The sequence below is a fragment of the Sinocyclocheilus anshuiensis genome, unplaced genomic scaffold, assembly GCF_001515605.1.
Source record: "Sinocyclocheilus anshuiensis isolate Anshui unplaced genomic scaffold, SAMN03320099.WGS_v1.1 scaffold1114, whole genome shotgun sequence".
Taxonomy (NCBI): Eukaryota; Metazoa; Chordata; class Actinopteri; order Cypriniformes; family Cyprinidae; genus Sinocyclocheilus; species Sinocyclocheilus anshuiensis.
The window spans coordinates 2,141,332-2,152,675 of record NW_015540838.1 but is presented as its reverse complement, the minus strand read 5'-3'; the positions used below and the strand labels follow the sequence as shown (position 1 = coordinate 2,152,675).

At 36.5% G+C, this 11,344-nt stretch overlaps 2 protein-coding genes across 3 annotated transcripts in view; one reads left to right on the top strand and one right to left on the bottom strand.

Moving 5' to 3' along the window:
* Positions 1–2,593, top strand: part of LOC107687434 (probable cation-transporting ATPase 13A2) — a 15,497-nt gene extending 12,904 nt beyond the window's left edge. For both annotated transcript variants that reach the window (XM_016484779.1, XM_016484780.1), the window contains exons 26-29: positions 113–336; positions 1,208–1,359; positions 1,866–2,038; positions 2,122–2,593. In XM_016484779.1, the coding sequence (XP_016340265.1) occupies positions 113–336; positions 1,208–1,359; positions 1,866–2,038; positions 2,122–2,289 (717 nt within the window). In that variant the 3' untranslated portion in view covers positions 2,290–2,593. The remainder of the gene's footprint in view (positions 1–112; positions 337–1,207; positions 1,360–1,865; positions 2,039–2,121) is intronic.
* A 1,463-nt stretch (positions 2,594–4,056) lies between these two features.
* On the bottom strand, positions 4,057–10,433 carry LOC107687433 (SUZ domain-containing protein 1-like). Its single transcript, XM_016484778.1, has 4 exons — positions 10,227–10,433; positions 8,607–8,656; positions 8,228–8,497; positions 4,057–5,964 (listed from the first exon to the last, which is right to left on the bottom strand). The coding sequence occupies exons 1-4, from the start codon at positions 10,275–10,277 to the stop codon at positions 5,850–5,852; spliced, it is 486 nt and encodes a 161-aa protein (XP_016340264.1). The 5' UTR covers positions 10,278–10,433; the 3' UTR covers positions 4,057–5,849.
* Between the last annotated feature and the right edge of the window lie 911 nt (positions 10,434–11,344).

Here is an 11,344-nt window from a genome sequence, read left to right as displayed (position 1 = left end):
TTCTTTTTTTTTTTTTTTTTTTTTTTCTCAGCTAAAATCAATATCCAAATATACAATTATGTAATTAGGACATTTTAACAATAATGTTTGTGAATTATTTCATCTATTGTAGGAGAAAACAAACTTGGGCGACTTGCAGTTTCTCTTCTTTGATTTAGTTTTGGTGACCGTTTTGGCTATAGTGATGGGACGGGGAGGTCCCAGCGATGAGCTCCATCCCCAGCGACCCGCTGCCAGTCTTCTGTCTCTGCCAATCCTGTCTAGTTTACTGGTGCACACTGTGCTGCTGATCCTAGCCCAGGTGTCTGCCCTGCTTATCACTGTGTCACAAGACTGGTAAGCAGCTAACTAGTGTTAATTCTGTCAGACATTTTTCATTTAGTCTTAGTCTTTTAAATTAGTCTTAGTCCTGTGTCAAATGTACTTTTTAGTTATTATCATATTAAGTCAATCTTGTCCTGTTTTAGTCGAATAAATATCAGAGCATTTTAGTCTAGTTTTAGTCAGTGAAAACTTCACTGTCATGCTGTCTTCGTCATGCTGTATAATGGTTAAACTGATAAAAAAAATGTTTTGCTCAAAATTATAATCGCAATGATTTTTGTCATTTGAGAAATAAATTTTTACATTTCAGGTATTGCACTTTCACCAGTAAGCACAAACCAACAGGATGTGAACTCGTATACATGGTTTATTTTACCTCATCTAGTGTACTGATTTATTATAGGCTATTTAATATATAAATCAACATCAAATACTTAGATATTATAGGCTATTTAATATATAAATGAATATCAAAGACTTAGATATGCACTCTCTCTTTCTACATTATGAAAACCGGTAAAAAAACGAACAAACAATATTATAACCGCACACCTGAAAGCTCACGTAGTAGAGGCACGTACAGCAGTCCACAATAATATTTTGTCTGCTTTTTTTCTATGAAAATAAAAAGAGATTTTTGTATAGTTAAAATAAATAAAAATAATTAAAAAACATTTTAGTCTCGTCTTTTATCGTCAACAATGTTCCATGTTGATACAGTCGTCATCGTCTCGTTTTAGTCAGGGGAAAAAAAGCTTGTTGACGAACAATTTTCGTCATAGTTTTCGTTAACGAAATTAACACTACAACACTTAAATTTTAGGTGACATTAAAAATCTTTGCAGCTTCAACTGTTGTTTTATAATTCTGTGACTGTTTTCAGGTATGTGCCTCTAAATTCGACTGTGACGGGGGCTGCAAACTTGCCCAACATGGATGACACAAGCATATTCGCCTTATCGGGATTCCAGTATATCATCATGTCTATTGTGATAACCAAAGGATATCCTTACAAAAAACCACTGTATTACAATTGTGAGAATTTAAACTTTGACCTTGTTGTGCACAAATAGACCTGTTCAACACAGCAAACATGAGCTTGTTTTACAGACAATGCATTGAAAATTCACCATAAACCTATGAAGCAACATAACATAATGGAGTAAATAAATAACAGTTTGTTTGAAAAAGTTTCTATTCAGTAAATCTGACTGAATTCAGATGATTTGAGCGATTTATAGCGTCACTTTGAGGTTTGAGTTCCATTTTATGTTGACTACCATTTAGATGTAAATGTGTTTCCCCTTGTTATATTTATATTTCACGTTGATCACTTTATAATAATATTATATAAAGAGGTATAGAATACGTAATAATTTTCAATCTCTCAGTCCTGATAGCCATTTTTGTATAATTATAGTGATTATTATAATTATATTATTAAATATAATTATTAAATATTATAATATATCAGTAAATACTCACTGTGGCTGTGTCTAATATTTATGTTTAGCTTTTTTAATGTTTTTTGTTTCTCTTAGTGTTGTTTGTAGGCGCACTGCTGGTTTTCTTTGCACTTATGAGCTGGCTGGTTCTTTTCCGTCACACCATCATCCATCAACTGCTGCAGCTCTATGACATCAATGATATGAACTATAAACTACTGCTGGTGGCTGTAGCTGCACTCAACTTCTTCATATGCTACTTGCTTGAGGTAAAGATAAATACACATATTACCACATGACATCTGAAACATGCTGCCAATATCGGTAATTGCAAAATAATTTTTCTTCACAGATTCTTATTGACCGAGGTGCCCTGAACTGCCTTCACAACCTCGGAGGAAAACGCGAGTCCAAAAAGCAGTACAAACGTCTGGATGCCCATCTTGCAGGAACACCCTCATGGCCACCCCTGAACCAGCCCTTGTTCCCAACACAGTGCTCCGTCATCGGTGTTAGCTAACACCTACATCCTGCTTTAGAATTTCAACTCTCCCGATGTACATATCCAGGGTTGCCAAAGATCTGATACCACCTCTCAGTGCACTAGTGAGGTATGCGTACCAGGTGTCGTCCTTGTCTGCCTATTATATACGGCACAAAACATATCATGCAGCAACAAGAATGGACTGTTAGTAATAGTGTTTCTAATACAAAACATAACTGAAGAATAAAAAACTTTAAGTATTTTGAAAGGGTGTTCTGGCTGATTAAGAAAAAGGGTGGAAACATATTTCCCCAGAATATGTAATATATTTACCAAAAAATATATTCAACAAAAATAAAAAATAGAGGGCATATTGCCTTGAGAAGTGCTTGATTCAGTTACTAGCATAAATACAAAATACTGAGTATTTCTAAACTTGTATGTTTTTTTCCCCAAGTTATTTTATTGCCAAGATAATGCATACATGCTACCTACTTTATTCTCTGTGGCCTCTGTGACCCTTAATTAAAGGCACAATGAAAAGAAAGTAGCAACAGATGTTTTCTTCCATATTGTAACATATATCCAAGTAAAATAGATTATTGAAAAAGAAAAAAATTAGAGCAGGGAAATCCGTGTATCATTCGATCATTCGTTTTTTGATTTAATATTGAAAGTAGAAAAATTAGAATACGGCTCCTTTTTCGTTTTTTTGTTTTTTTCCAAAAAACGAAAATTCAGCTTAAATTTTCGTTTTTTGTTCATGGGTGGAAAAATGAATAAACAGCTTGAATATTCGATTTCTACATGTGGGCGGGAATTAAACGCCCCTTTCTGCTGATTGGTCAGCCGAAGATCAAACCGTGCCTTCATCAGTTCTTCCGCAGTATCACGCAGCAGAATAATAGTCCTCCACTGCTGCAGTTGTACGGATTAATAACCCATTTTATCAATTTCATATTTTTCTCATCAAACAGACTTTTGAATAGCTCGACACAACTCGTACCTGGGCAGAGTCTAGACAGGTCTTTCTTCTGTGTAGAACGGCGGTTCTTAAAGTGATAGGGGGTCCAAGAAATAATTAGCTATAGCCTAAAGTATTTCCAGACTGTAAAGTCGCTTTTTTTATCATGATACATAGGCCTACTGTGATTTATTTGTAGAAATCAAATATTCAAGCCGTTTATTAATTTTTCCACCCATGAACGAAAAATGAAAATTTAAGCTGAATTAAGCTGAAAAGGAGCCGTATTCTAATTTTTCTACTTTCAATATTAAATCAAAAAACGAATGATCGAATGATACACGGGTTTACCCTGATTCAGGAACTTGGTTTAATCCATCGGTTGTTAATTGAATATCGGTGGATCTTAATGTGAGCTTGCCGTTGATCGTAAGAAATGGGGCAGGGTTTATGCAGACTAAATGTTGTCAAAATTTTCAATAAAACGCATGGATAAATTGTTCACAAAAAGATCAATAACATGCATTTAGAAAATAGGGTAGAATTTTTTATTTAAAGGGGTCATATGATTCTACATGTACTTTTACAAGTTGTTTGAACTGAAATGTGTGTTGGCAGTGTGTGTACACAACCACCCTATAATGATAAAAATCCACCCAATATTTTTTTTTTTTAATCTGCTCATATCTTTACCCCTTTCTCAAATTGAGCCGATCTCAGATGCCTGTCTGTGTGATGTCACAAAAACATGCCACTCCCACGATAGTTTGATTGACAGTAGCTCCGCCATTGTTTCATTGCTTGTCCCAAACTATGTTATAGACTTTTCATTAAGACCCTAAAGAATCATATCAACTTGTGGAAAAGGGCATCCTATGACCCCTTTAATGCTGACTTTTAACCATTTTGGACATATAGTTGCTACTGGAAGGACTAGTTTGCATCATGTGTCTGCAAACCGTTGGATGCCATTAGAGGTAAAAGTAAGAATTCCCCATTTAAAATCATTGAAAGAATTGAAACAATTAAATATTTTCAAAAATGGTCTCCGGAGACATTATTTAAAAAGTCTTTATTAAATGGGCATTTTGAAAAGTATTTACAGACCGATTTCTGTGTTCTCAGGCAGGCCATGACAAACCCGTCTGGTCTGATTTGTTACAGCACAATGGGTGAACAATGACATGTCAGATTAAAGGGTATTTCCATAAACTGCATGAGGCAGAGATATCACTCATGGATAGCACAAGAGAGTAAGTTTTAGGAAGGAAATTTAAAAAAGAAAAAAAAAAAGGGTTACAGTCAAAAAAAAGTAGTATGGCTCTTAATGTATAGACACTGTATTGCGAGAACCAAAGCAACTAGGCCAACTTAACACTCCATTAAAGTTTTGTTAAGCCACCGGTGTGACACACTTCTCTCTTAGGTTTTAATAAACGTTAAATAATCTCTTATAGGACATTCTGTAATCCAGTCAATGTTTTTCAAATGATCTTGAAGCCATACTTCATGTAAACTTAACATTGCACCATCATTCAGTTAAAAACCTATCCACTGATACACAACTTCATTCATCCGCTCATATTTCCTCACAACAACCTGAGTTCCTACATAAGTAAAAAAAAAAAGAAAGAAAAGAAAATGGCCAACAGCAGATTTGATGAGAAAGTGAGGTGAGAGGAGCCAGCGAAATCATTCCTCCCCGCCCCCCTTTACTCCCTTCAGTTCTTTCCAGCACAAGGAATATTTACACAAGTCATCTTTCCACTGGATTTCACTTTAAATGCAGAGGTCTAAAAATGACCTTTTTAAATCATATAAAAGGCATAGAATCGGTTTAAAAATGTGATTTGCTGCTCTCGTTTAATACTGTACTAGTTCTTGTTTTATTCTTCTTACTTTATGTAGAAATCAGGACAGTCAGAGGAAGACCCATGAGTAAAACAACATAAAAAAAAGAGATAACCGTAAACAAAGACCTTAAAAGTCAGCTTGAGTTTCCACAACATACCCTCACTGTTTCTTACCCATTTAAAAACATATGGCAATTAGCAGACCGAGCTAGTAATAACCAAAATTAAAATAAAAGACAAACACAAGCAATACAAAAGCTTGAGAGAAGAGTGTGGAAGAGAGGTCTGAATAATTAGTGATATTTCTAGAATTATTGCTGAAGGAAGCTGGTGCCTCATACCATCCTTTTATGGGTTCTAGAACATCCAGCACTTGTTTTCTTGTTTCAAGTATCTCTTCAGAGGGCTTGACTTGACAGGCTGGATGCCAGTGACGGCTGAGTTACGTGAGGAAGGGACAATAGTTCTGCAGTTCGGTTTTATTTCTCTCTATTTTCATTTAGATTTTAAGGGCTGGGGGCTGGACATCACAGTGAGCAGTGTCCGGAAGCGAGGTCCTCATCACAGTGTAAAACCGGGGAACGTTCCCCATTCACTCCTCTGGATCGTGTTTCTTTCCCCAATTACATTCCACACATGCTGTGCTGGATTCGAGAGGGTTTCATACTTATTTGAAAAACATCCCACATCCTAAATATGGATAACATTTTTTTGAATTTCAACAGTATTCTGGGAGACCCATTATCGCCTCTCCTTTTCTCCCAGGAAAGGCGCTATTCCTATCTGCGCTGGTGTTGAAAGCCTTGTGTACCATCTGGACCTGCTGGCTGTCGAACCACATGGTTTCCTGATCTGTTTTCCTCTGAAAGTGTATGGCTGCTTCCACGTGGGGATCTGATTGAGGATAGACAATATGTAAAATACACAATCAAAAATATACTGAGCATTTTAACATTTTAAAAGCAGCCATTTGTAAATAACAAAATGGCTTGAGCCTTGGTTCAGGAAGTCTCCACAGAGATTTAAAAGTTTTCTTAAAGGGGACATTGGATGCAAAATTCACTTTTACATGGTGTTTGCATATAAACGTGTCTTAGCAGTGTGTGGACACAACCATCCTACAATCATAAAAAGCATTCACTGCTTTTTTTTCATCCCCAAAAAACCTAAACAGTCTCAATTATCAAGTCGTTTTGATTTTCATGCCCCGTCCACAATCGCTGACGGACGCCGTATTAGCATATTTCCACTCTCAGCCAGTTATACATTGTCCGCCATTTTCTCAGTGCTCGAGCAGCTGTAGCGATGACAATAAGCAATGCAGGTTTTTTGTAGTTGGCTGTAAATGTGAACTTAGTCTTAATTTTCTCCTAACATGAGAGCCACTGAGGACATAGTGGATTAGTTTTGTTACACAAAAACAGAAGAGAGGGGTGGAGTGAGCAGTAGCTCATTATCATTTAAAGGGGTCATATGATGCGATTATAATGGGTGTTCATGTTTTTGAATCATCGCTCCGGCCTGACGGCATCATCACAGTATGGTAGGGGCGTAACATTTCCGTCTCACGCTTGAGGTATTCGGCCAATCACAATGCACTGGATAGCTGGCCAATCACAGCACACCTCGCTTTTTCAGACCGATGAGCTTTGTAAAAATCGACGCGTTTCAGAAAGGCGGGGCATAGAGGAGAAACAATAATGTACAGTATGTGGAAAATAATGTGTTTTTTGAACCTTAAACCGCATAAACATTTCATTACACCAAATACACAAAATACTGTTCTTTTTAGCAGCATCATATGACCCCTTTAAAGAGACATGCACCGAAACGGGTCGCTTTTTGACGAGGTAAAAAGGGTGTTGTTTTACATGACCATTGAGGAATTTTAACCAAAGTATTTTGCTGACATTTCATTAAGACCCTAATGAATCATACCAACTTGTGGAAAATGGGCCAGTCACACCGAACATGTTTTTGCTTTGAAAAATGTGAGATGTGGGCAGTGGACTGGGGAAAAAAATGCAAGGTCAAGAGACGAGTTCTTTAAAGGCTGAACTTATTTTAACTGGAAAAGTAGCACAGTAGAATGCAAAAATGCATCCTATGTAGGGTTGCAAATGAGTGGAAAATTTCCGGAAACTTTCCAAAAGTCCCTGGAAGATTCCAAAAAAATCCTGGAAAGTTTCCAAAATTTCTGGAATGTTTCTGAAATTTACTGGAAATTTTCCACCTTTTTGCAACCCTGATCCTATGTAAACCAGCCTTAAGCCATGAACAAAACAAATCAGCTCTGCAACAAATTACAACTTTAATAACTCTGATTAAAAGTATGTGAAAATTGTACACAATTCTTTGAATGAATTAACTATATGCCATGAAATGCTGTGAAATTTGTTACTGATTTAGAAAAGGCTTATGGCAAGTATGAAAATAAATATATTTTGCTTCTTGCTGCAAGAAAAAAAAAATTATATATACACTACCATTCAAAAGTTTGGGGTCAGTAAGATTGTTTTTAAAAGAAATTATCAAATTGATCAAATACTGTAAAGACAGTAATATTGTAATTAAATATTATTATTAAATATTACAATTTGAAATCACTTTTCTATTTTAACATTTTAAATTGTAATTTATTACTCTGATGGCAAAGCTGAATTTTCAGCATCATTACTCCAGTCTTCAGTGTCACATGATCCTTCAGAAATCATTCTAATATTCTGATATGCTGCTCAAGAAACATTTCTTATTATCAGTGTCGAAAAACAGTTGCTTAATATTTTTGTGGAAACCTTCATTTTTTCAGGAATCTTTGATGAATAGAAAGTTCAAAAGAATAGTATTTATTTGAAATATAAATTTTTCGTTACATTGTAAAAATAGTATTTATTTGAAATAGAAATCTTTTGTTACATTGTAAAAATCTTTACTGTCACCTTTGATCAATTTAATATTAGTATGCTAAATAAGCACACTGCATCGAGGATCTTCCCATAATCCACAACATAAATCAAAGTTGTTGACTCCGCTATTATGATGCTCACTTATGGTCTTCTACAGAAGCTTATCAAAAAAATAAAAATAAAATAAAATAAATCAATTTAACTTCCAGAACCATGACAGTTTCGCTCTAATGAGCGTGTCAGTATATTACCGGTCTGAATTGGGTCTCTCCTGTGGCGTGTCATCAGGAGTAGCACTGCCAAGGATTCTCTTCCTGGCCTCTGCATATTCTGCCTCTCGCTGAGCTAAGGATTTTACTTGTGGGGAGGGTCGAGTCTGCGTCACAGATGATCCTAAAGATCCATTACTGGAGGGTCGCTTTAAAATACGAATCTGAGGTGGGGGTGCTGCGGGGAGGGAGTCATCCTGGATTACGATGGCTGTTCTCATCGGAGAACGGCTTGAACTGCCACTTGAAAGTCTGGAAGAGCATCCAAAAAATAAAAAAAAAAATATATATTTTTTTAAGAGTAAAACAAGCAACACCGAGCAAAATATGGACTCAAAAACTAAAGGATGACCAGACACACCTTTCTTTCTGACTGATTCGAAGCTTTTCCTCTAGTCTTCTTTCCATTTCCTAAGTCAAACACACAAAAAATGAACACTTCTACTGGAAGAATATCTCATAAAGTTATCTTATAAAACAGTACAGGCAGGCCGCTTCAAGGAGGAGCCTCTGAAGCAGCAGCAAGTTTTCAATTTCACAAAGTTATTTATATATCCTTAGTGCAGTGGCTAAATTAATGACAAGGCCGAATTACAGAGTGCTGCTTGAGTAGGTAGACAATATGAGGCTTTTCTAAACAGAGACTTGAGGGAAACATTCAAATGGAGGAAAAGATGTGTTTACGGAGCCTAATGGCTGGGGTGTTGACGTCACTGGCAGACAAATACTGACATAAACTCTTTAAAAGGTCTCACGTTTTAAAAGAGATCAATATTTGAAAGCAACCATGATACATGGTCACATTTTGCGTGCTCGCTCTCTCTCGCTATATATATGCTACTAAATGAGAGTAAAGAAACGCGATATTAAATACCAATGAACTTTTTCTGTCAAGGGCATATTTAAAGTAACAGCTCAGACCAAAATAAGAAATTCTGTCATTTATTCATCCACATTTCGTTGTGAAACTGTATGCATTACTTTCTTCTGTGGAACACAACCGGAGAAGTTAGGCAGAATGACAATCCCAGTCACGAATAACTTTTTATTGTATTAAAAACAAATCGCAATGAAAGTAAATGGAAACTGAGACTGGATTCTGCCTCACATCATCTATTTCGCTCTACAGACGAAATAAGGCCAGAAATGAGAGTAGACGACAGGTTATTTTTTTTCTTTTTTAATTGTTAAAAAGCTATTATTTTAAATTTATCTACAAAACAATATTAACGCTCATGAGATCCACATATCTGTATCATCCGATAGTTATAACAAGAACGGAGCTTATTGAGATAAACCTTCCATTCTAAATCACTAAGTTACAGATACTTGACTAAATAAAGCTATGTTGATTTGCAAATACATTGTTCCACCGTATCATTGACAACAAACCCCAGGACAAACTGCAAACTTGTGAAAACCGCCTGTTGACTGTCTGAATTGAGACTATCCCACTTGGATATTCCACTGCTTTGAAACCGTATTTCCGCATAAAATCAACTCATAAAATTCTACACGTATCAAAAATCCACAGTTCCTTCTCTACGACATCCAACAGGTCTCGGTCCATTCGGCAGCCATCTCTGGTTTCTTATACGGTGGCAAAGAAAGATTTTCCCTTTTATTCATCAGAAGTTGCCCCGGCTAACTAGCATTAGTTAGCAGGCAGTTTCATTTCATTACGCCATTTGCTTTGAACACAAATTGTTCTACGTGACGCACGAACGTGTCGCTTCACCAACTGCCATTTTCAAAATATTTTACCTAACGTACTGGTTTAAAATAAGAATTATGCCACAACATCTGATTTGGGACCAGTTTCCCTTTAACTGCGGCCTACCGCCCAACTCTAACTATACAGGTGTGGCTAGCGCGCTAGCATGAGGCCGGTAGTATGAATCAGCCTAATGCTCCACGCGAGGCTGTGTACATTGAAAAGACAGTTTGTGGAAGAGAGAAGGAAAGCTTTTCCTATATTTACCCCACTATCAGCGGCCTCTTCCCAGCTCTCGGCGACCTCCTCATCTTCCATGTTTCCACTCTTGGCTAACTAGGGGCTTCCCTCAGCCCACACGCTAACGCACATTTTCCCTCTACAGCGTCAATGAGCCGCTTAGTGTTACACAGTAGCGCCATCTGCTGCTGGGAGGATAGAGTTACAAAAATACTAAGAATCATAAAACAGTGTTTACACAGTAAATAATAATAATAATAATAATAATAAAGCACTAGTTTAACAACAAAATGCACATCACGTGCACGGGCTGCTACAGTACAGGTTTCTCAAGGTATGCGCATAAAAAAAAATATTATATATATAGCACATATAAAATGAGCTTCACCGGAAGATTACGAGCTGGCTCGCTTATCTTTATCCGGAAGTTCTAAATAGTGCTCCGAGGAACCTGTTAATCAAAAGGTTGGAATAGGTGTATATATTCACAAATTTAAAGTACGAATTAGTTTGAAATTGCCAGATGATTTATCAGTATACACTGCAGAGTTAACAGCTATAATAATAGGACTACAGTGGGTTGAACAAGTCAGACCAAATAAAGTGGTAATATGTTCAGATTCGTCTTCAGCTTTAATTAGTATAGCACATGCGAGATCAGACAGAGAAGATTTATTAATGGAAGTGTATCTATCTTTATACAGATTGAAAGAGGCTGGAATAATGGTATATTTTTGTTGGGTGCCAGCACATGTTGGGGTATCTGGTAATGAAGTTGCTGATAAACTAGCAAAAAAAGCACTAGACAAGATGGTGGTGGATGTTAAAGTGCCTATGGGAAAAAGGGAGGCAAAGTCAATTTTAAATAAAAAGTTAATGAATAAATGGCAAATTAGATGGGATAATAGCAGCACAGGGAGATGGTGTTATAATATTACGCAGACAGTAGGGAGGATAAATTGTCAGGGAAGAAATAGGAAAGAAGAGGTGTGGCTGTCTAGATTAAGACTGGGACATACAGGGTTGAAATCAACACTGGCACTTATGGGTTTACATGAAAATGGGTTATGCGATGTATGTGGTGTATCTGAAAATGTATATCATGTACTTTTTAGGTGTAGTAAATATAGTGTATATCGTGACAT